The 25,145-nt window shown below is 45.4% G+C and overlaps 1 protein-coding gene and 1 long non-coding RNA gene across 7 annotated transcripts; one reads left to right on the forward strand and one right to left on the reverse strand.

Annotated features, from left to right (window-relative positions):
* On the forward strand, positions 1-25,145 carry CD19 (CD19 molecule). Of its 6 annotated transcripts, XM_081884917.1 has the most exons (18): positions 1-90; positions 444-577; positions 5,042-5,287; positions 6,340-6,453; positions 8,472-8,771; positions 10,040-10,147; positions 11,652-11,697; positions 13,619-13,695; positions 14,944-15,054; positions 17,457-17,513; positions 18,121-18,180; positions 20,891-20,968; positions 21,054-21,122; positions 21,863-21,931; positions 22,488-22,556; positions 22,671-22,760; positions 23,359-23,439; positions 23,890-25,145. In XM_081884917.1, exons 2-18 carry the CDS (start codon positions 568-570, stop codon positions 23,970-23,972), a joined length of 1,668 nt encoding a protein of 555 aa, XP_081741043.1. In that variant the 5' UTR covers positions 1-90; positions 444-567; the 3' UTR covers positions 23,973-25,145. The 6 variants fall into 6 exon arrangements, with proteins under 6 accessions (XP_081741043.1, XP_081741044.1, XP_081741045.1 ...); XM_081884918.1 differs by lacking the exon at positions 1-90 and having other exon boundaries at positions 407-577; XM_081884919.1 differs by lacking the exons at positions 1-90; positions 444-577 and adding an exon at positions 1,817-2,048 and having other exon boundaries at positions 5,208-5,287.
* On the reverse strand, positions 19,982-20,882 carry LOC309354656. The gene is made up of 2 exons (XR_014162369.1): positions 20,524-20,882; positions 19,982-20,491 (listed from the first exon to the last, which is right to left on the reverse strand). It is a non-coding gene; the product is annotated as an uncharacterized lncRNA (long non-coding RNA).

Raw genomic sequence — 25,145 nt, forward strand, 5'->3', positions numbered from 1 at the left:
GACCCTAGGATTCAGCCTACTTAGCCTATACATAAATCTGGCACTGGCTATATAAATAGCTCCTCCTTCGCGGCCTGGGCAGGCCATCAGGTTTGTTTGTTTTTACAAAAGTTATTTTAAACATTTTTTTCAATTGACTAGAGAAACGCATTGGCAAATTCAGAAATGTGTGAATTTCGAAGAATGGTTATGTTTCGGTTCTCGTATTGTTTCAGAAAGTATGAATGAGGCAGGCTTGCCATTAAGTGTGAACTGAACACAATTTCTCCCCCATCCCTACACCAGAATGGAAGTACACTGCAATGGGGAGTCTGATAGTGACTGCCCCCAGCCCAAGGGCCAATTACCACCAACAGCCCTGTAGGAAGGAGTCTTATGACTTGCTTTATGTTGATTGTGTTTTGCATGTTCTTAGTTGTTTGCTGGTTTGCTTTGTTTTGCAGTGGCACCGATGTTACCGCTCAGGAATGCCGTGCCCTATTTTGGCACGAGGTGAAACAGGAAGTGCAACCCACTTGCCACCTCCATCGTGCGTTTTTATCTTGTGAACCACCCTGAGACCTTTGGATGAAGAGCGGTATATAAATCTAATTTTTAAAATCTTACACATTGTTATAGGAACTCAAATACCGTATTTTTGCTCTATAAGACTCACTTTTTCCCTCCTAAAAAGTAAGGGGAAATGTGTGTGCGTCTTATGGAGTGAATGCAGGCTGCACAGCTATCCCAGAAGCCAGAACAGCAAGAGGGATTGCTGCTTTCACTGCACAGAGATCCCTCTTGTTGTTCTGGCTTCTGAGATTCAGAATATTTTTTTTCTTGTTTTCCTCCTCCAAAAACTAGGTGCGTCTTGTGGTCTGGTGCGTCTTATACAGCGGAAAATACGGTAATAATAATAATAAGAAATTTTTATTTGAATCCCGCCCTCCCTGGCCAAAGCCGGGTTCAGAGCGGCTAACAATAGCACACTGTACATAAAATCACACAGTCAATTAATTAAAATACATTCTAGAATCAATTCATAATCAAATTAATGGCAGCCACCGGGTTAGAGTTCTATGAATGTTACAGCAGGAGAGAGCGTCAGACTGTGCCTTGGCCAAAGGCCTGGCGGAACAGCAGCTTCTTGCAGGCCCTGCGGAAAGATGTCAAGTCCCACAGTGCCCTAGTTTCTTGTGACAGAGCATTCCACCAGATCAGGGCCACGGCCGAAAAAAAAGCTCTGCTTCTGGTTGAGGCCAGTCTAACCTCCCTGTGGCCTGGGATCTCCAAGATGTTTTTATTTGAAGACCGTAAGGTCCTCTGTGGGACATACCAGGAGAGGCAGTCCCGTAGGTACGAGGGTTCTAGCCGTATAGGGCTTTAAAGGTTAAAACCAGCACCTTAAACTTGATCCTGTATATTTGCTTCTCAATATTCTCTGGCTGGCCTCTGTTATTTTCTCCTACTGATAGAGAACCTACATAAGGACTGTATACGGGCTATTGGATACCCCATAAGGGGAAAAGGAGCAGTAAGGAGCAGTTTTTTCTTACAACACATATCATTCAGCAAAATGTCTTAGGAAGTCCCTGGTATGCTATGTAAGCAGCAACATTATCTTTATCTAGTGTTTATCTAGCTCCAACTCCTGGCGTTAGGGTGGAGGCCCTGCTGCTCTTTCTGATGCCTCTTTTTTTCATCTTGCCACATCCTTCACAAACGTTTTCTTTTGCTTTTTAAAACAAAAGCAATTCTACAGTGCAGGGCCTTCTGTTGCACCTCTTGAGGGAGAAGGTGACTCTTCGCCTCTCCCCTCCCTCCTCCTCCTCCTCACCGTGCTGGTGTTGCCCATTCTTGGCTTCCCCGCCCCAATTATTTGTTTCGTTTTAACTGTTGCTTTTGCGGCAGCAGAAATAGACTCTCCTCTCCCCCTCCTTCCTGCCTCGCTTGTGAGAAAGGGACAAGGAGGACATCCTTCCGTGGAGTGAGGCCTTCTGGGCAAGGTGGAGGAGAAAGGGGCCTGTGACACTGCGGCTTGAAGCTCCCATTTGTTATAAGAGTTTAAGGTCTCAAATATATAAATTAAATGTTCATAAAATTACAAGACAAAGACATACATAATTATATAAACCACATGTCTGAAATAGTACAGGAGAGCAATCCTGAAGCCATTTTGACTCTCCCAAATTGACCTCAAATGTTTCTCCTCTGCAAGGAGGAAGGAAATAGGAAAGCCTCTCTCTTTAGGGCGTCTTTGTGTATGAATAGGGAGAGCCTGTGGCTGGATTCAAGGAATTAAAGTATTTACCATCACAAAAGAATGGCAGGGCTGCCCAAGTAAAGCAATCAGAGACCATTGTCAGGTATCCTGGCAGACAGGATTTCTGTTGTAGAATGCCTCCTTCTGTGATGTATGTATGATGTTTTTTGGAGTAGTCTTGAGCTATAGGGTGGGCAATTTCAAAACTCTATATAAGGGCTTGCGCACCATTGTTCTGGGACCCTCCTGCCTCCTGCATGTGGTTGTGAGCACCCTGTTGCAACAGTTTAATATGGATCAGGCTTACTAGCTGCTTTGCTTCTCAATATTATCTGGTTAGCCTCTGTTATTTTCTCCTACTTTTAGGGAACCCACAAGAACTCTATATGGGCTCTTGGATACCCCATAAGGGAAAAGGAGCAGGTTTTTTCTACATCAGCTTGAAATACGTTACAAATCTAAAGTCTCTGGAAATTTAAACTGTTAGCTTATTTTCAGCAAGACTTTTAGCTGGTTCAGCTGGCAGGCAGGTGGCCCAGCAGCGAGGCAAGTAAAGAGGGCGTCAGTTTTGTTTTGTTTGGGTTTTTTTTTTAACAATTTGCACCCCCTGCTCTTATTCCCTGAGACAATGGTCTAATTCTATCTCATGACTTGCCCTGCGACAGTGTGCAGAACCCACAAATACCCAACATTTCGGAGGTGAAAATAGCGAGGAGCTTGTAGCATCTCAGTTGTCATGGAAAAGACCAGACCAGGGAGCTCCTGCCAAAAGTTCCCAAAGAGATCTCCAACTGCCTGAAGGAACATTATTATTATTATTATTATTATTATTATTATTATTATTGCTGGGTGATGTTCAACTAAGTTTTACTCAGTGTACGTCTGGTACTTAGTCACGCTCACTAATTTCAGTGGGTCCTCTGAGTGGAACTCGTTTGAACATCACCCGCCGTGATTATTTCTTTCATCGCCACCACCAGTAATAGTAACAAGTCACCTTTTGTCACCTTCATTTTTGTTTGGTTTCAGCAAGTTACATTGCGAACTGCCTCAGATATCTAGGGGTAGATAAAGTGTAATTATAAATTGTGGGGAAAAAAGAAAGAAAGAAAGAAAGAAAGAAAGAAAGAAAGAAAGAAAGAAAGAAAGAAGGAAGGAAGCCTGGAACAAGCGGTCTAATGCTGAAGCTTCTCTTCTTAGTTGCTTCTGTGCTTTACATAGTCTCCCCGCCCTTCCTTTCCTCAGCCCTCAGGGGAGCATGGTGGGAACTTCATGCTCCAGGGACCCCCTTTTCTGCCAAAGCAGCTAGTCATCAAACTACCGCCCCTTTGGGGCTGCCTGTTGGGCCTCACTCTGCCTGGCTGCCCAGTGGGATGGATCGGTGTGCAAGTGGGGCTGCCTGCAGGGAGGCTATGGTACCCGCTCTGCGTTACCTGTTTTTGCTGTGGCTCGGTTGGTTGGGAGCAGCCACTGGAGTGCCAGGAGAGTTAACCGATGTTGTCCAGGCCACAGGTGGGTCCCGCAGATGGGAGAGGATGGTGGAAGGCAAGAGACAGAGGTTTTTGGGGATGGATTTCAGATATAGTGGTGGGCGGGCAGGCGAGGACCACCAAGGTAGCAGTAACAAAGAGTACCTCTGAGGATGTGCAGAATGCTGTTTCCTGACCACAGCTGGTAGCATCTGGGAATAGTAAGCAGGCAAGCTTCTAGCTGGTAACTGGAAAGGTCCATGGCACCTGAATTTGCTTGTTTTCATCCTCTTTTCCTTTGCTGTTGCGTCTTCCAAATTGAAAGCCTGTGTCATTTATTTAAATCTTTGTGCTATGAAAAGCCTTGTCACTATTTATCACCGGAAGGCTTCAGATCAGAGATTCAGCTGTTAAAGCAAGTAATCAGTTGTGCGGAGCTGTGATATTGCTCATGAGGCTAGGAAAGGGAAAGTTGACATGGCTTGACGTTTGCCGGCATGGGCAACAGAGGCAAGAGGAGAAGGTATTGTTGGTCCTGGGAATGTGCCTTCATACTTTATGGCTGGGAGATGGGTCCCTGAAGCCCTACCTAGTGCCATGAAAACAGTCTTGGGTACTCAAAGGTCTCTTTCTAGACACCTTGGCTTTCAGAGGTGAGGCAGGAGGCAATCAGGGAGAGGGCCTGTTGCGATGTTGGCATCTTGCTCATGAAACACCCAGCCAAGGAAGTCTACCTGGTACCTTCACTGCTGTTTTAGGTGGGAGGTTAAGGCCTTGCCATTTGCCTGAACTCTGATTCACTTAATGAGCTTGAATGAAAGGTTGGACAATGATGGCACAGGTGGTTTTACAGGGCTGGCCCAAAACATTTCATTGCCTGAGACTAAGCAGTAAATGGTTCCTCTGCCTCCACCACCTCTCTGCCCAAGTCAAGGCCAACCAAGCGTAAAATTCTACAAGCCCCTCTCCCTGCCGGTAAAGATTACAACAAATTAAATAACTAACCATTTGCTGCTTTTTCATGTCACTCAGAACCAGCTGCCTGAGAGAGCCGCCTCACTCTCTGTACTTGGCCCTAAAAGCTGTTTCTTTTCCTGTTTAAATGACTGTTTTGCTTGCTTTTATTGCTGCTTTAAGATTTTTAAGAATTAATTTTCACTGTCTTAAAAGCTTGCTGCTGCTATGAGTGTTTTAGCTGGCTGTATATTAAAGATGGTGGTTGTTTGCTCAAACTGTACGCTTATCACTTTGGAAACGTTTTAAGTTGAAAAGTGTGTAAGAAAGGAATAACAAAAAATGAAATGCTTGATGTTTTCCTCCCAAATCCCAGAGACCCAGGCGGTTCTTCTGCCCTGCACTTTTAACCACACACTGGCTTCTGACGATTTGAATCTGACTTGGCTTGGTCCGTCTGGGAAGGAACTCTCGTATGTGCATGTCAAGTATAACCACTCAGAGGCAAATCTGGGTGAAAAGTGGCGTCTGTTCCTTTACAGCATCTCCAGGCGAGATGGCATATGGTTTACCTGCAGCTGGAATGGCATCTCAGGAAAGAACCACACACTCACATGGACAGGTGAGTAGGTATGGTGAGGGGAAATTAAACTGAGTTTGCATATTGTCTTTTTGGTGCCTACTGAAGACCTTCCTCTACCAATAAGCCTTTTAAACAGAGATCTTTCCCAGTCTATATCTGAATTGGAATGGTTTTTAGATACAGTGGTATTTTAAGTGTTTTATCATGGTGCATTTGCTGCCCTGGGGTGCTTTGGGAGGAAGTTGTGGGATATTAAATCAATCAATTAATAATCAATACTGCTACTAATAATAATAATGGCGAACCAACTAACTTGCACTTTCTGAAACAATTCATGAACTGAAACACAACCTTCCTTTGAAATTTACACTTCTCAGAATATCACAATACTTTTCTCCAGCCAAGTATTGAGAAGTGTGCATTAAAATGCGTGCATTAGTGAAAACAGCATTAAAATTTGCATTATGTTTGGGAATATTGCTTTGCAAAAATGTGCGTGTTAAGAGAAATTTGCTGGTGAGGATTTTTTTTTAATGTATTTTTTGTGTGATGTGGAAATATGGAGAACTTAAGACTGGCAGAATGAGAAACTGAGAGAAACCGAAACTGGCAGATTCACTCGTCTCTACCGGTGAGCAGTTAAGATGGCGGTAAAAAGCAGAAACCAAACTCTACAGATACTATTCTTATTACCATCGCTGCCACCACTGTTATTTGGAGGATGCATTCATGTACGGTATATGTTGCTCTAAGAACTGCCAGGCCCCCATGGCTGACAAACAGCACAAAAGTCTGTACCTGCTACAGTTGCTCATTTACTTGGCACAGAACCCCTGAATGCTATGCTGGAGAAACTGGTACAATTGGAGGTTCTGTGACACACAATCACACTACACGGAGGGAGGGGAGCTGCAGCCCTCTAGACAAAGTGGTGTTGGGACCTGTAACTGGAAGCAAGATGGGCTTGTTCAGCCGGAATGAGCACAGCATAATGTAGGGGGTGGGGGTGGGGTAGACAAGAGTGGGCAGGGCAGATTGTCTGGGCTGAGAAACAATGGGCTGGGTTGCTCATCTGGGTCTGTTTACTACAGGTGATGATGATGATGATGGTGATAAAGACCCAGAGGACATTGAAGAGGAAGTGAAAGACAGCATGAGAGATGCTGGTTCGGGTAGTAACAGCAGCTTTTATCCACCACAAGCCTGTGAGATCACATCCAAGTTGTATTTCTACATTTCACTAGGAAATTGGGCGAGGGGTGGATTACTCCTTCCCCCACCTCATAAAGGCCTGGTGGGCTGTGGCTAAAGTACACCTACATTTGTGGGGAAGGACTTCCGGGACTGTACGTTTTTAGGCTTTTTTCTGTTTGGTTCCTGGTAGTTTTACTGAGGATTTGGGGTGTGTTTGTGAATGTGCTTTTTAATGACAAAATTCTGGGTCCAAGGTCAGTGGGTGTAGGGATGGGAGAGCCAATTGGTGGGGTAGAATCCAAGGGCTTGGATAGGGCTGCTCCGTGGGGAAGGTGGGGGAGAACTGGGGGAACTGACCCATACCCCCTGGGCTTTGGAGGGACCCTGCAACTGGCACTGGTGGCCATGGCTAGCAGCCTCACTCCCTGGCTGGCCCTTCTGCCTCCTTCGCACCTGACTAATCTCTCAACCACCTTCCCTTTTGGAGCAAGGGAGGGAGGAGAGAGACAGAGGAATGGCAGAGGTGGGAGAGGAGTGGTGAATACAACACCAATACAGCAGGTTGTATCCACCTAAGTTCTACTCCTCTGAAAATCAATACCACTGAAATCAATAGATCTAAGGTAGTTATTAGATATACCTCACCCAACTGACTGGTTTGCCCCAGCTACTCTGGGTGCCTTCCAACCAAGACAGGAAAACATAAAAAGCTTCCCAATGCGGAGCTGCTTTCAGATGTCTTGGGAAAGTCCTATAGTTGCTTATCTCCTTGACATCTGATGGGAGGGGGTTCCACAGGGCAGGCACCACTACTGAGGTGGTCCTCTGCCTGGTCCCCTGTCACTTCACTCCTTGTAGTGAGGGAACTGCCAGAAGGCCCTCGGAGCTGGACCTCAGTATACAAATAGCAGACCGGTCTTACAGAGCCTGCTCCATTAAAAGTCCACGAGTACTTGGTAACTGTCAGGGAACTGCTATCGGCTCAAAGGCAAGAGATAGAGAGGTAGGTGTGCTACAGGGAGCCTCCGAAAATCTTGTGAAGCAGTTACTCTTCCGGTGAGGAGGGAAGCCCCGCCTCCAGTGGGGAAGAGGTTCAAGGACCAGAGGATGCTAGCAAGAGCCTTAACACCGCGCCTGAGCAAGCCGGAGAGGAGGGAGGCACACTCTTGCCGTCACCCATCATGCGCCGTAGTTTGAGGCGCAGGGAGGGGTGGAAAAGACTGGGGGTGACGAAACTTTTATGTTGGGGGAGGTACAAAAACAGACCACTCCCAGATTCTGCTAGCGATTGAGCCAGACATGAACTTGTGACGCTCTTCACTGGAAATAGTTTGCACCAAAATAAAGCCTGTAAAAGACAGGTTGGAATCCTGCCTGGTTACTCTCAAGCAACCGCAACAGCATTTGACAGTAACCCTTCAAATTAAGGGCCAAAAGCTGGTGGGTGGGGTGTGACAGGGAGGAAAGCTTTTGCCTGGCACCTTTCAATGGGTCAATGTTAACTTCAGTGAGAGTGGATAGGAAGCAGTTAGTGTGTAGCTTGCTCTGTCAGTTCCTTCTCAGCTCTGGACTGAGGAAGGCCCCATGGCTCACCATGTAGCTCCACATCCCGTTGGAATTTGGGAGTCCCCACCCCCACCCTGCTCAAAGACTCAGATGGTTTTCTTCTTCTCTGACAGCAGTGGCACCCAGGGCCTTGCATTCCTTCGATCGGTCCTTACAAGCCTAATAGCAGACGTGCCGCTGTGTGGTTCTCTTTCACAAGCTGGGGTTGGGTAATGCTGGATGCTTTTCAGCTGAGGGATTTTGCAAAACCCAAGATGATGGCGTCTGGGCAGACATATTCAGTTGACATATTGCTTCCTTTAAAATGTATCGCTAAGTCTTACCCCTCTGCATCATCATTATTTTTTTAGCAAGAATTTTAAAATCATTTTGGAAATTTTGGAAAACATCAGCTGTTAAAAAAATATTTAAAAATTGCAGAAAACTGTGTTTCAGCTCAACTTCTCACTACCCTCTTTCATAGGGCGCCAGGCTGACTCCCCACATCCTACAAATGGTATGGAATCTTTCCCCTGTGATGCCCCAATACCTAGGAACTGGACCAATGGGACTCTCCTCTGGATTCAGCACGATTCAATGGGCAAAAAGACTGTGCTGGTGACCGTGTCGCTATGGCGCTCCATCACTAACCATTTGCTGTTGATGAGGACCAATGACATAATTCTGATGCTGCCATCGGTGACATCCACAGATGTTGGGAACTACACCTGTCAGTGGAAGGATCAGGCCCACCATTTTCAGCTGGAGGTGGCAGCAAAGCCAGGTGGGCGAAGGCGAACAGGGGGACAAGTTTGTATGCATTTGAAATGTGGGTCGTCTTTGCAAAGTCCAAATCTCCAGTTTCAGATCAGAAATGTTTCCAAATTTAAATTTTTTCCAGTGCAATGTTGATGAAGTTTTTAAAAATAAACACCACTATGGAATATTTACTTTGAAATATGGGGGGGGGGGGCGGCGGGAACTATATACATACACACACACATACATAAACAAATAGGAAGCCTCGAAGGGCTCACCCACACTTCCCTTTTGTCCCATGAGTTCTTCAGTTTGTTCCTTGATGTCCAGGCCTGGGTCTGAGACCTTTTTTCTTTTGTCCTGCCACTTCCCCCAGGAAAACTCTGTTTACTGCTGAATGTCAAACAAATGTTAATCTGCAGAAAACCCAATTGATGTTTGTTCTGATTCAACAGTAAACAGTGAGTTTTCCTGGGGGAAGTGGCAGGACAAAAGAAAAACATTTCGGACCCATGCCTGGAAATCACGGGACAAACCCAAGTGTGGATGAGCCCCAAGTTCTGCAGTGGGAAAAGTTCTGCAACCAAAATAAATAATAATTCCATATTACAAACCCTTCTTCACTCTGGTGTGCACAGCAATGTGCTGTTGCGACTTGAAACACAGTAGTGGTACAGGGGGAATGGCATTGCTGCGTTTTAGTCATTGATGCTTCCTGGAACATGTTCTGTACTGAAGTTCTCACCCTGGGCCAGCAGGGGGATACTGTAGATAGTTCAGGTCCATATATGCAAATAAGGGATTGAAAGTGACGTTCAGTGATTGGATAGTTATGGAAAATGGTTACTGTTGCGTTCTATTGGAGCTCTATATAAGCAGGCTGGCTGAACCCTTCAGCTCAGTTCTGTTCTGGCCTGTGAATAAACAAGAGCTGTTTGAAGAATCGCTGTGTTGTCTGATATGTTCACCCACAACTTAACAGAACACATGTATGTATTACCTAAGAACAGAGTAAGCCTGCTTCATGCTTTAGAAATACCATATTTCCTTGAATGTAATGCGCACCTTTTTTGGACAGATTATGTCACGAAAATTAGGGTGCACATTAGATTTGATGGTGCATTAAATTCACGTAAATACGGTATTGGTTCTATCCATCTACAGATTTAAACTGACAGTTGAATCAATTGAAACTCTTAGGATGAATAGCTAAAATTGAGTTGCAGCCATAATAAAGACATGCATATAAACAGAGATTCCAGTTAATTGTTTTCTTTCTTCCTCCCCCACAAGCTGCTTGGCTACAATTAGGAGCCCAACACTGGATAATCTGGACTGCGGCCTTGGTACATATGATTGCCTGCCTTGGTTGCCTTTTCTGTTTCCTGTGGCTCCGGCGAGGTAAGTACAGGAACAAAGGCAAGATCAAGCACAGAAGTGGGTGGCCAAATTCTTCCGGCAACTCATCTTCCTGGTCTTGTAGCTTAGCAGTAATTCTTCCAATGTAAATACATATTCTGTCCTTTTAAGCAGCATGTTAACCCAACAATAACTTCATGCTGAGAGGGTTTGCCCTGGAAAGGGGCTGAGGAACTAAATGTGGAATGGTTGCTGTGACAGGTGTCATTACAATGAGCGACTTGTAAAAGGATTGTGTGGTGGCGGATTGTGATATACAGCTCTTGTGTGATTGTTAATATTCTGTTAATCTGAAATGAAATTTGAATTGTCTTTTTTTAAAAACAACAGCATAATAGAGCAAGAATGGGGAGCCTGCCCCCATGTCTCTAAACCTCCCTTGTCTGTCCAGCCTTTTCCTAACAACAACACGCATCCCCTCCTTTCTCTAGGCCCTATTGAGTTTCTTCTAGTCTTTTTTGGCCCCTGAAAATGATTCTTGTGCTCCCCAGATTTATCGTTTTAAAATAAATAAACTATTGAGCACTCTTACATGTCCCTCACTGTATTCTCCCAATTCTGTTTGTTTGTTTGTTTAAAAAATGTTTTTACTGACTGATCCCATAAACCCATTACTGTGATGCTAAAGGTTTTTTTGTGGCTCCCCTCCCTGATTTGTCTATTTTCTTAAATCCTCTTCTTCTTCTTCTTCTTCTTCTTCTTCTTCTTCTTCTTCTTCTTCTTCTTCTTCTTCTTCTTCTTCTTCTGAAATTAGTGATTAATAATAAAGGTAAAGGTAAAGGTACCCCTGCCCGTACGGGCCAGTCTTGACAGACTCTGGGGTTGTGCGCCCATCTCACTTAAGAGGCCAGGGGCCAGCGCTGTCCGGAGACACTTCCGGGTCACGTGGCCAGCGTGACATCGCTGCTCTGGCGAGCCAGAGCTGCACACGGAAACGCCGTTTACCTTCCCGCTGGTAAGCGGTCCCTATTTATCTACTTGCACCCGGAGGTGCTTTCGAACTGCTAGGTTGGCAGGCGCTGGGACCGAGCAGCGGGAGCGCACCCCGCAGCAGGGATTCGAACTGCCGACCTTTTGATCGGCAAGTCCTAGGCGCTGAGGCTTTAATCCACAGCGCCACCTGCGTCCCTACGTGATTAATAATACAATGATTTGAAACACTGTAGAATTATGTGACAGGAAAGTGTTTTGCAAGACAGCATTGAGAAAGGGCGCTAACCATAGGTTAACACAGTCCTCAAGCCAAAAAAAGTTAGGCACCTCTGGTACAACACTTACACTGTTTATTAGCAGCCTAAAACTAGTAGCTCCCTTTGAATAATATTTGCAAACAGCAGTTCAGCTACAGTAAAATAAGAGCTCTCCAGTGACAACCCAGGTATTTAGCCTATCTGATGTTATTAATGTAGACCAATATGTCACAGTGGCTGCACGGGAAAGGATTTTTTATATTTAATGTGTTCCCCTTCTATCCTTCTCATTTCAGCCATTCGTGTTCGTAGGCAGATGAAGCTGAAGGGTCCTGTCCGGAGGTAAGTAGTGGTGTAGGGAAGAGTGCAAGAGCATTAGTAGGCAGACCATGGGTAATAAATAACCTGTGGAGGGAGAATCTGGGAGGGTGGTCTCTCTCCCCACAAGAGAGCACTGGAGAAGAGGGGATCTCTGGATAACCCCTCTGGAACCAGAGGTGGGATGTGGGGTATGGGAAGAATAAATGAGGGCCGGATTAAGACCTTTAGAGGCCCCGAACCCTGAAAAGATTATGGTGCTCCCCTGTGTTATTCAAAATAAAAGCAAATACTAAACCATAAAATAAAAAATTAAAACAAAACATACATTGCAACACATGGCAGGATCTGATTTCATCGCATCATTTCCATCTACTTTAGAAGGGTGCCCCCTGGTTTAGGTTGGAATAAGCCATAAAAAGAGAACAGGGAAACAGAGAAAGAGTATGTAAGTGGAGTGTAAGAAAGTCTAACAAAGGTCTGTTTTCTCGCATGAGGACTACTTCAATGTTTTATTGAAATATAAAATGTCAATTTCTATTTAAAAAACAAACAAACACCAAATTTCTTGTGTGTGTGTGTGTGTGTGTGTGTGTGTGTCCCTGCTTTGCTGGTACCCTAAATGCATGGCTAGGCTACTAAGGTTACCATATTTTTATGTAAGGTTACCAGATTTTTTTCAATGAATCCAGGGACACTTTTCAACTTCAATGGATTTTCTATGGGGACTGATTTGTAAATCCAGGGGGAACGGGGACGTCTGGTAACCTTAGCCTAGGGCTTATCCACACTTGCATTTACTCAGCTCTTTCTAGGCATGATCTGTGATTTAAAGCTCCTTGTTCGAGCGCCCTTTTTGTTGTTGTTGTTGCTCTGGAGCAAATGGATGTTTGCTCCGAGTTTCAAAGAGCGGGGTTTTGTAGGGAAAATGCGGAGCAAAAACAAAGACACAAAATGCCCAAACACAGAGCGTTAAAGTGCAGAGTTCTGCCTGGAAAGACTGGAGTAAAAAGATAAGTGTGAGGAAGTCCTTAGTCTGCCTATTGGGTAATCTGGTACTGGACTAAGCATCTCTGAGAAGCTGGGATGGGAGGTGGCAAATTCTGTCTGAGGGTAATGGGCATTTGAAACCTTGGGTGCATCTCTTGCATTGGCTGTGGTGCCACCTACTTGCAGATGTATTTTTATTCTGGGCCTTTTCCTTACCCATCAACAGACTTTCCAAGGTCCAGTAGTTCCGTCTGGTAATTGTAGACTCCAGACTTAATATGTTGTGTTTGTTTCGGGGGTGGCTTTGGAAGGTTGATGTTTATTACTGTGGTACCTCAGGTTAAGAACTTAATTCGTTCTGGAGGTCCATTCTTAACCTGAAACTATTCTTAACCTGAGGTACCACTTTAGCTAATGGGGCCTCCCGCTGCACGATTTCTATTCTCCTCCTGAAGCAAAATTCTTAACCTGAGGTACTATTTCTGGGTTAGCGGAATCTGTAACCTGAAGCATCTGAAACCCAAGGTACTATACTTCACTTGCTTCAGCATGTGAAAGCCAGCTGTGCTGCATTTGGGGACCCTTTTGCTCATTCTGCAATGTGGGGGCTCTGGACATTTGCCCTGAGCCCTACCCTGATGGTACCACTGCCATGTCCAGCCATTTTTGCCACCAGATGTTCTCCTGGGCTCTCCATGGGATGATCAGACTTCCATGGGGATCTCAGCTGCATTCCTAGCACATTGGTGGTGGTACCCAACAATCTTTTCCAAGTGAAGTTCGCAGAATCTGGCGCAAAGCCTGTGTTGTCAGTTTATACATTTACTGTGTGTTTGTGGTTTTTAAAAAATAATATATATATCCTGCCTTTGGGCCCAATAAGGATTTTCGAGGCAACATGCATTGAATTCATAGTTTGGTGTCGTTCATTATTTTACTGTTCTGTGGTTTCTAGAAGGTATTTCTGTGCCAAGAGGAACAGGCCACGTGCTTCCAATGGGGTTCTGGTGGGACCCGCAGCAAATGAAGATGGTGAGTTAATGAGTTAATGACTTACTACCCCAACCCCGCCCCCTTCATTCCTTGAGCTTCTGGGCAGGAATCTGTCTTCTTGTGAGGGAAAGCAGAAGTGGCGCCAGGTTCCAGAACAACATTCTTTGACTTTTTTATCATTGTTTATTTATTTTTCCAATACAAAGTTATAAAAATCCATATATATCTCCATATACAGAGATTTCTCCGAATCTCATGACTTCCACCCCCCCCAGAGCTCCATTTTAAACATTTAAAACTGCATCTTCTTCCAAACTCTTAACTCTTATATCAATCCATATTGTCCATGGTAATGGTTACACTACAAGTGAAATAAAAATCCTGCCAGTGTTTCCATCTGCTTAAAGCGGTCTCTTAGATAACTTATAATCCCCCCCCCCATTCTTTTGTAAAAATTTTGTCCTCTTGGTTCCTGAGTTTTCCAGTCAGCTTTGCCATTTCGACATAGTGCAACAGCTTGGTTTGCCAATCCTTTCTGGTAGGGACCTTGTCTTCTTTCCATCTCTGGGCTAGGAGCATCTGAGCGGCTGTTGTTCCGTACATAAAAAGTCTTTTCTGGTCCTTTGGGGTGTCTTTAACTTATTTATTAATTAACTATTGCTACTACTGTTGAAGGGACGTGGGTGGCGCTGTGGGTTAAAACACAGAGCCTAGGACTTGCCGATCAGAAGGTCGGCAGTTCGAATCCCCGCAACAGGGTTAGCTCCCATTGCTCGGTCCCTGCTCCTGCCAACCTAGCAGTTCAAAAGCACATCAAAATGCAAGTAGATAAATAGGTACTGCTCCGGTGGGAAGGTAAACGGCGTTTCCGTGTGCTGCTCTGGTTCGCCAGAAGCGGCTTAGTCATGCTGGCCACATGACCCGGAAGCTGTACGCCGGCTCCCTCGGCCAATAAAGCGAGATGAGCGCCGCAACCCCAGAGTCGGTCACGACTGGACCTAATGGTCAGGGGCCCCTTTACCTTACTACTGTTGAAAGACCTGGTTTACCCAGAGATGGCCAGGTATAGCAATTGAGAAACTGGTGGTACCCTAAACTAACAGTTTTATTATGGCCAAAAACTTTTGTTCACAAGAGTCTGCTTCAATTGAGATTGATGTGCATTATGTTAGTCTTGGGAGGCAGCAGGATTTACATGGCTACCTCTGTAAGTTGTCACCTAGGTGGGTGGGTGGATGGGAATTGTATCTAGATGGAGCTTGTGTTTTTACCCTCACCCTCCCACAGTCTGTGAGCGGGTGGATGCCTACGAGAATGTGTTGCCAGACGGGGGTCCAAGGCGTAGCTGTCAGCTGCTTCAGAAAGGAAAGATCCTACCCAATACCACCAACATGGAAGGTATGTTTGGGGCGGGGGAAGAGGTGGAAGGTTGTTTGTAGTTAGAGGAGAAACAGAATTATGAAGGAGGAGTGAACATTTGCATAAAGTGCATAGATCATGGAATGGCTATTAGGGGATGGGGAAATCATTTAGTTCCGTTCATAGCTGCATGAGAATCTACCTAATCTGCACTCTCTGAAACAACACATAAACCATGAGGTTTGAAATATGCATTTCTCTAAATTTTGTGGTAAAGTCCCCAACCAAACAAATGTGTGCAAAATATGTGTATTAGAGGAAAGAAGACATCAAGATGCATATATCTGTGAAAAATGTGTATATTAGGAAAGATGCACACTAAATTACTAATGAATTTACAGGAGGGCTTTTAAAAAGGAAATTCACAAACTGATGCAGAAGTGCAGCAAAATGAGCCTGACTGGAAAAAAGGGAAAACAAAATCAACAGATTTGTTCATTCCTGGTGGTGATACTGAATAACATCACAGGGCAAATCTAAAAGTGTTGTTTACAATTGGAATTTATTTCCCCCTTGATTAAAGAATGTACTTTTGTGACTGTACTAAATTGCCCTTCAGCAACTTAGTGAATATTTAGACTATATGCTCTCATCAACCCTCTAGGGTGATCTAAAGGCACAAAAATGCATTCTTTAATCAAGGGAGGAATGGTTATGTTTTGATTTGCATAATGTTTCAGAAAGTGCAGGCTTGATAGATTTGGGTGTAAATGCATAGTGAATCAAATTTCTCCTAATTGTGAGTCGAAGTCAGAACACAGGAGACAGAATTGGAGCCAAATTACACTGAAGCCTGATACGGGTTTTCTTCAGTTACGCATAAAGTAGGGATGGGGTGGGGTCTTATTTAAAGCAGAAAATATTTGTGCACGCAGGGGATTCTCATGGGGCCATAATGACAAGAGGGGAGGGTTCAGCACCTCCCACCCACATACCCCATTCACGCTTCAAATCCCACAGCAGTGCTTGACGTCTGATTGGAGCAAATGTATTTTTTAAAGAAACAGGCCTGCCACCATCATGCATAATTTGGTGCAGTGGGTTCAGGGCGTGAAGCTAGTGTCACTAAGGTCACGGCAAGGAGTTCAAGCATAGCAGGAGCAAAACAAATGGAGGTGTTTTCAGACAGGAGGCTTAAACAGAAATGGCTCCAAGCATGAGGCCATCTGAGGTGGAAGATTTGGGTGCCATTAAATAGGGCAGAATGGTGCAGGCAGATGTGGTCCGCAGAGCATCGTATACTCAAATCTTCTCATGAGCCCCTTTGAAATGAACATTGTCATTCACTTGTTAGATGTGTTCTGGAGGTTTTTGAACATTTACATGCAAATTTCCTGTAACTGCGAGGGAAAAGTACAGCCATAGTTACCGCAAGTGTGAAAAAACCCCACCTGTGGGAGGCCTTCTCAAAATGCAGAAGTTTTAGCACAGGAAACACATAGAACTGTTTGAAGAGAAAGGAAAAGGACCCACTTCCTCCTCATTTAAGATGATGATTGCCATGGTGAGCATCTTGCCTGTGCCTGTAGTGTGCAAGGGGCAGGACATAGAGGCTTTGCACATACACAATACACAGTTTGGGAAAAGAGCCAGCCCACAGCAGCACCAAGCTGAGCTCTTGGTGGCAGTGGTGGCAGTGTGCACAGCAAGCTCTACATGCTGCCCCAAAGTGGGGCACAATGCATGGCTGCACAACTGGCCCCAGCAGCTTGAGGCTGTTACACAGCATCCCACAGCTGTGATGCTGTGTTGCTCACTTTCACATTCAGAGCACAGTTTTGCAAGGGGGTGGTTGTGGGTGGAAGAGGGAAGGAACTATGGTCCATTTCACAGAAATAGCAGATGATGCAGTAACCTTCCTCCTGGACTGTTCTGCTTCATACAATCTCATGGTTGAATGAATGCCCATCAGGGAGGAAAACCCTGCACACATATAATTAGCACAACGGGGGGTGGGGAGCTAATGCTGGAGCTCTTCTCCCTGTCAGGCTAGTTGTCTATGTGCAGGGATGTTGTCCCCCCACTCCCACTTAATCAGATTTAATAATGCAATCCCCCACTTGCAATTTGAAGTGGCACACTTGAGGAACAGGTTTTTACCACCTCATCCAAGCCTTTGTCTTATCATGCTGGCGAAGCAGCACCCAACAGTATTGAAACCTACCCATCACCCAGTGTCATCAGTTAATTGGCAGGTGGCCATTATTTGGAAGAAATAGTTTTGCAGGCTGAGACTGGCCTGCAGACTGGAGATTACTTACCTGTCCTAAACATTTATGGAGTCAACTAGAAGAGTGCAGTGATTTCAGACCAGTAAGATGAGTAGAGTAATATCGTTTTTTATGTACATCTCTCTCTCTCTCCCTCCTCTCACTCACCAGATGAAGATGAAGAAGAATATGAACATCCAGACAGTGAAATAGAGCTCAAGTCAGATGGTAAGTGGTGTGGGGGCATTGGGATGAACTTGTGTGACTGCCATGCATTGCAGTCAACTGGGTGCCCAACAAACCCTTTGCTGATTAACTCAGATGGGCTGAATAAATATGGCAGAGGCTACAGGTGGCTGACTTACTATGTGCCTGGTAGGAAACAGTATGTTGCTTGAGAGGGACAGCATAAGAGGATGGAAAAAGCATAGGGGCTGCTACAGACCCACATCCTTCTGCACTTGCCGTGACACACACAGGGAGAGTGCAGGTTGTAGGCATGGGTATGGAACTCAGAAACAGCATAGACCCCTGAACCTGTTTGTGACACCCACTTAGCTATAACAGGTCCCCCATATGCTGCACTGTATTGGGGAACTTGGTCCAGTTAGAGCGTATGACGCACAGCCCAAAGAAGCAGAGGAGTCACAGTCACCGAGTGACTGATGGTTGCTGGGTGCTGTGTGACTGGAAGTAAAGTGGGCTGGTGGAGTGGGAGAAAGCACAGCATAAAATTTGAGAGAACAGAATATAAATTGGGGTATGGAAGAGAACAGGGCACAGTAGGCAGAGAGAATGGGTGGGTCTAGTCATCCAAAATTTTTTTTTGCTTCAGATGATGAAAACTACGAGAACACCCAGGAAGAAGTGAAACAGGGAGATGCGGCTTTGAACGGTAAACAATCCTTTCCTTACTTTCGACTCATCAGTCTCCCACATTTTATGAGCAAATGGAGATAACCAAAACCTTTCAGCATCTCAGGGAGGTGAGGAGGACTCTCTGTACAGCTGCCCAAGCATGCTGGCCTTTGTTAGAGCAGGCGGCGGAGACTGTAGTGATTTGTAGAGTTGCTTCATAACGTAATGGAGTTTTATTGAGAATTAGGAGGGTGTGGGTGGGTGGGTGGGTGGGTGAGAGAGAGAGAGAGAGAGAAATGCCCAGTGAGGAAGACCTGGAATAAATGAATCCTGGATTTCAGAGGAGGGAAAGCAGACTGATCACAGGAGCACTACCTTGGGAGTCCTTTCTCAGTGCAGAGAGGAAACCATATCTCCCTGAATGGGCAGCTCATTCTGGACTGTAACAGGCAGAAGGAGGGTCATGGCCTGGGCGAAAAGGGGATTGATTTGGGAAAGGCCCAGATTAAGAGGTCTGGTGGGCTGAGAAGGAGGTTGCGGGGGGGGGGGGTGCGGGATGCCCCGGGTGTCATCACTGAGGGGGGGATTGACAAAATAACAAAAATATTAGTTAATAATAATAATAATAATAAGGCTCATGAAAACTTTTTAGTTCAGTCAACAATGCAGCAAAATACAGCTGGCACTGCGGAGCCAGCACTTACCACAGGGCCTGCAGCGTGCTCGAGCCACGAGTCTCTCTTGGGAGTGACGTAGTAGCTTAGGCTCCTGCAGGCTCCACACTGCCTGAAATGGCAGCGTGGAGCTTGCGTCTGCCCTCTGCCTCTCCCTCAGCTGCACCACAGCTGAGGAAGAGGCTGCGGAGAGGCCCCGCTCCCATGGGCTGCTCACCCCACCCCCGGCTGCAGGCCGCACGGGCTGGACCCGGCACCCAAGCGGCTAGCTACACCGTTGGTGGGCAGGATTAGTTAGAGGTCCAGTCCCCATATCTGATCTAGTAATAATAATAATTTATAATAATAATGATTTATTATTTATACCCACCCATTTGACTAGGTTTCCCAGGACTTTGAGTTGAGGGCTGTGTGTTGGTGACTGTGTGAGGTTAAATTTCCCTTCTGTATAAAGATGTGGAACGGGCTAGAATGGGTGGGCTACTGTGCATTTCCACAGTTCAGGAGAAATATATCTCTCTAATAATCCAAATACAATGGTTCCAAATAGATAATTCGCACTTTAAAGATATTGAGCGTTGGTGAGATGCCTGTAATGACAAAATGAGTCCACTAACAGTATGTGAACCACAGCAACCCCATAGGCCTTGTTTCATAAACTGCCCTATAATAAATCAGACCATCAGCCTACCTCAGCCTTTGCCATAACACAGAGGCAGAGCATTCGCTTCCCAAGCAGAAGGCCCTGGGTTCAATTTGCAAGCAAGGCTGGGGGAGACCCCCCTGCATGAAACACTGCCAACCAGTGTAGATAATACTGAACTAGATGGACCAATGGTCTGACTCAATGTAAGGTAGCTTCCTATGTTCTTGTTCCAGCTTATTGCCCTGCAGATGGTTAGGACTTCACCTTCCATCAGTTGGCCAGTGATGGGGGATGTAGTCTAAAACATCTGAAGGTCAACAGGTTGACAAAAGCTGGTGTATCCCTGGACACTGCAGTGTGACAGTGCAACGGCACTTTCCCTCCTGCCGCTGGCCCACCCCCACTTAAATATAGTGCACCCACTTCACAGAACATCAATTCCACGAATTCCCACAAACTATCCCAGATTATCTTGTGGGGGACTTGTGTGAGGGAAAAATCTGGAATCTCAGGCAGGATTTGATCAAATAAACAAAGATTTTATTTAACAAAGGAAGTTTATGGCACAAGTGGGTAAAACAGGATACTTCAGATTATAATGTTACTTCACCTCAGTGCTTCCTCAGTTGTTGCACAGCTGTTGCCGCTTAATACTTTGGTTCTTAAACAGGGTGGTACTTCCTGTCAATTACACACCCCTTAGACAACCCTACTCCTGAGGTACTCCAAGTAACAGACTCAAGGGATCACCACACCCATCTTAACTGCTTTGGGAGTCTTCTCTTTTCGTAGAAGAATCTCTCCCCTCCTGACTGGAATGAGACCTAAGTAGACTATATCTTTCCAGCTTCTACTTTCCTGGCTTACCCTCAGCCTCCCCATTAATTCCTGGCCTGTTACTCTTTCAGGACACCACACACTGTCCTTCACCCTAAGATCAGAGACTACTTTCTCCAGCTTGTGATATATTCCTCAGAGTGGATGTTTCTACCCAGAACCAACTCTCTCTCCTCTCACTCCCTATCTCCCTCTCTCCCAACCTATTCTCCCAACCTCTAACCCAACCTACAAACTGTCTCTCAAAATCTTCTCCTTTTCAACCTCCCCTCCTAGAATCCCAGCCAACCATAAACTGCCTTTCGTTAACCATTTGCTAGCAGGGAAAAAGAAAAAGAAAACACTTGGTGAACCAACCTGCCCAGCAAAAACAAACTTTTCCATCACATGCAGCAGCTAGCAGAAGCTCCCCAGGCTCTCAAGAAGAGGTTCTTCCCAGACATGTTGCTGTCTTGGGGGTCTCTTTAAAGGGAAGGTTTCAGCAACTGAACCTGGGGGTTTCTGCATGCGACGCATGTGTGAAGCTATGGTTCTCCTTTCACCACATGCCAGTCTTCATTAAGCAACAGCCACTGTTCTTCCATCCACAGATGTATCGCTTTATGAAAACAGAAAGGACGAGACCAAGTCCAGCTCCCAAAAGTGGGGATCAGGTATTTGGAAGTGTGGTGAGCTACCCGTGTGGGGTGAGGGGTGGGTCATGTCAGTCTGTTTACCTTACTTTCTCACCAACCGCTTGCTTGTGACCCACAGCTGACCCATTGTATGCAAACAATACTCAGCACTCCGTGAAGAACCTGGTCCAAGATCCACTTGCTGAAGGTGCGGGAACTGGGTGTGGAAGCAGAGACAGGGGCAGCCAGCTCACAAACACACACACGTGTGTGTGTGAATGAAAAATACCAACTGTTTAGAAAATCCAGTATCCTTCATTCAAGATACACTCTTCCTTAAAGGAGGCCGTCTGTACAATTCAGGAATTATTCAATATATTGATCAGAACCTGGAAATACTGGGGCTGAAGCTGGAACCTTCCAAATGCAAAGCAGAGTCTCTAATCTGCTGCTGAGTTATAAACAGCTTTGTTTCTTAATTTCAGAAGTGTAAGGATAAACTGAGCGTGTATCTCAAAATGTGTTGGAGAATAAAGGAGAGCGGAACAACCACACTTCCCTTGTAACTGTGTAATCTGGGAAGTCGGTGCTAACTTGCAGAATTTTGCTGAGAAATGTGGAAGGGCACATGACTGCTGCAGTAGCATTTCCTCCATTGACTCAGGAGACTGCTCTTGTGGTTGATTACTGCTTGCCATGGCCACCCCTTTTAGCCATCTTCCCTGTAGTAACTGGAATCCAAGTGATACCTGCAAATTGCCACGGCGACACTATGAACCGTCTCCCTTCCCTTCCTTTCTAGCATGGCTGTTGCCCTGAGTAAAAGCTGCCTGGGAGGATTTGGAGTTTGCCCCATAAAAATAACATCCTCAGTATATTTGCAAGCACAACCGACTGCCATTCAGTTCCTCTGGTGACGTTCAGTCTTTCTGTGTTTCCCCCTCACAGATAGTGAAAACTATGAGAACTTGGAAGAAGAGGTTTCTGTTTCCCCTGGTGCAGCCCGACTTATCGCAGGTACTGGATAGGAGCTTGGAGAGGGCAAAGAATCAAGAGCCTCTTTCCTGAATCCTCCAAATAATAATAATAATAATAATAATAATAATAATAATAATAATAATTTGTATCCTGTCCTCCCTGGCCGAGGCTGGGCTCAGAGCGGCTAACATCATAAAAACAACACAATAAGCATAAAAACAGACACCAGTTAATTAAAATATATCTTAATGCATACATACAGTGTATGGTGTTCTTCTGTCTATCTACATTTAACAAAGACCTACCTGTGAGCTGGATGTCCAAGTGGGTTAGGAGTGAAAAGTTAGGAGTGAAAAGCAGATACAAAATAAGAAAATAGCTGACCATTTGCCAGTGGTATTGATTTTTTCAGAGTTTCCTTGTTGGACTGTTAGCATTGTTTGGGGACTACATAGCCCCAGTTCAAACAGAGTGTAGCAATTCCAAATGGGGCTTGATCAGTGCTGAATACATGGGCACAATGACTGGGTAACAATACTTCTGTAGAGGCAATCTGATATGACACAGGCCTTTAGTATCTCTCTCTGTCCCCCAGACTTACGCAGGCAGCTGGCCCTGGACCCCCATGTGGACAAGCAGGATGGATGCAGTGAGACATCTACAGGTAAACATTAAAAAACAGTTGCTCCTGCTAGTTAAACTACAGCTCTGTTTAGCTGCCATCCTACTTGGCATAACTTATTCAGTCCCGCTTGTGACATTTCTGCTGCCCCTTCAGGCTCCCAGTCCTATGAAGAGATGAATGGGTCCTTGTGCCCCACTTCAAGCAAGCTTCTCCACCTTCATTCCAACATAAGCAATGAGGAAGGTGAGTGCCATTTCCAATAATGCCCCGGGATGCTCCAATAATATTATCTGGGGCGCTGTGGGAAATTCAAAATGCTGATTCACAGTCACATGCCACCGAACCCTGGCAGGCATCAATGCCAATGGGACAGAACTCCTGTGAGCAACTTAAGAGGGAAATAGAATCTAGCAGTTTGGAAAGAAAATCTCCAAGGATCTCCAGACAGGGTTAGCATCAGGGTAGGAGAGCTAATGGCCAAGTTTTCCAGCTTTGTTCTTTCATATACTGTATTCAGTCCTGTTGGTCAGTAGACGTTAGGAACAACCTCTGAGGATTGTTCCTCCAAGCAAAATGGGAGATGCCATTTTCTAATCCCTATTATACCAGTTGATTAGAGCGGCTGGGCACATGAGGGGAAGAAACCTAGCAGGTCAAGTTTTCCTAATCATTCTCCTTATAAATTAGGGAAAGCTACATCTGTTGGGTTTTTTTATAGTCAGTCTTTTAAAAAATGTTTGGCCAACAGTGAGGCCAACTATCCTTAGTCCCATAGGCCCCTGTTTAAGGAACTGGAATTCAGGGTCGCTTCATCTCTGACCAGCCCCCCTGCTCCTTGCAGATGCCGATTCCTATGAAAATATGGAGAGCCCCAACAGTGTCAGTTCACGGAAGGAAGGCAACATGGATTCATGTGGAGAAGGTAGGTGGATGGGAGTCGAGGATTGTGCTCTAGGAGAGTTGGGACACTTTCACGAGGCATTGCCCATTCACTTCCAAGCTTGTCTTTCCATCCACAGGTCTAGAAGCTTGTATTTATATAAAGGGCGTTTTTTTTCCAGCCAGAACTCACTGTAACTCAGTTCCGGCACCTCTCAGGTGGGCGCCATAGCCATTATAAGAAAACAAGGGAGGTGCCCATGGTGAGTTCTGGCACCTCTTTTTCTAGAAAAATAGCATTGTGTGTTTGTGTGCACGCACGCACACACACCCACACCCACCCACTCTTAAATAGAAGTTGAGACTCTCAAATTGATGACTTCAATAATAGCAACTTCTACGTTTGCACAGAATTCATACAAGAAGTCCTGCTCAGATTTAGACCAGGACCCAGGATTTATCTAACCTCTGCTTTCCTTTGTTTCTTTCACAGGCACTGCCTTTGGTCTCCCACGGCAACATCACTCCATACCTTTCGGGGTTGATCTTAGAGGGGGGATGCTGTGCTCAGACTAGAATGAGGCAAGGCGTTGGGGAGGCAGGCTCAGGAGCTTGAACCTTCGGCAATTCCTTTCCTCTCTCAGCCAGGACGCAATGTTTCTACCCAGAAACTGGGACCACACAAACTATTCCTCTCGTCTTGGCACTCCGGATCCTCTTGGAGCAGAGGAGTGAGGGGTGCTTCCAGAATGCTAGAAGAGGGGGTCCGGAGATCGGATTCCTGGGTTTGATCTCCAGGACCAGGAGCAGTATGGAGTCCTACACATCTGAAATGGAAGCCGAAAGACTGAGCTGGAGATATGCAAGCACATTTTTTTAAAGAGTTGAAAGTAAAGAGAGGCCATTTCTAGTGGAAGAAACACACCTTTCTTTTGTTCCACAATTATTACCTCCAGCCAAACTTTGAAACAATACAAAAGCTGATTTTGTTGGTGTTCTAGAGTGGTTAGGCTGATGTGGATCTGCACAAACACATTTTTAGCCAGATGTAGATATTTCCTCAGAGAATCAAGCTCTGGCGCAATTGGTTCTTCTTTCCAGAAGCCAATTGTACAAAGTCCTGACTGTTAAGCATTTGTGACAATCATGAGGGTACCTCCTTCCTTTCAACCCAACTGGCTGTGCAGAGTGCTGATTGGCTGACCCCTACAATGATTACAAAACCACACTCTCCTACCCTTGTCAAGCTGTCAAATGCACCATCTGTTTCATACTTGGTCAGGAATAGTCTAACATTTCAAAATCCTGTAAGCAGTGCCTATCCATATGGCTCCATTTTTTAATTATTATTGCACACTATTACAATGGATGTTGCCCCAGAGCAGAAAAAAAAGACACTGGTACCTATATAGGTAGTTCCACAAGAGCAGAAAACAAGACACTGTCACCTATATCTGAATGTAGCCTTCCATGGACAGAAGTAGAACGAGCACATACAGTGAGCAACCTCTCTTTCAAACCACCTTCAACTCTGGGGCGGGGGCACACACAATTGTCTGTTTCTAGCCTTTATTCACCATTGATTTCATTGTGAGTTGATGTATACTTGTATTTTCATATGGGGAAAGGTAGGCATTGTCGGGGGTGGGTACTTTGTGTCTCACACGATGTGTGTCTCCCCAGCCTACCATCTTACTTTGCCATTTCTCCTGCTGCCATATCCTGTAAAATACAACTGAAATTCTATAA

Source organism: Podarcis melisellensis (assembly GCF_964234715.1).
Source record: "Podarcis melisellensis genome assembly, chromosome: 13".
NCBI classification, from domain to species: domain Eukaryota; kingdom Metazoa; phylum Chordata; class Lepidosauria; order Squamata; family Lacertidae; genus Podarcis; species Podarcis melisellensis.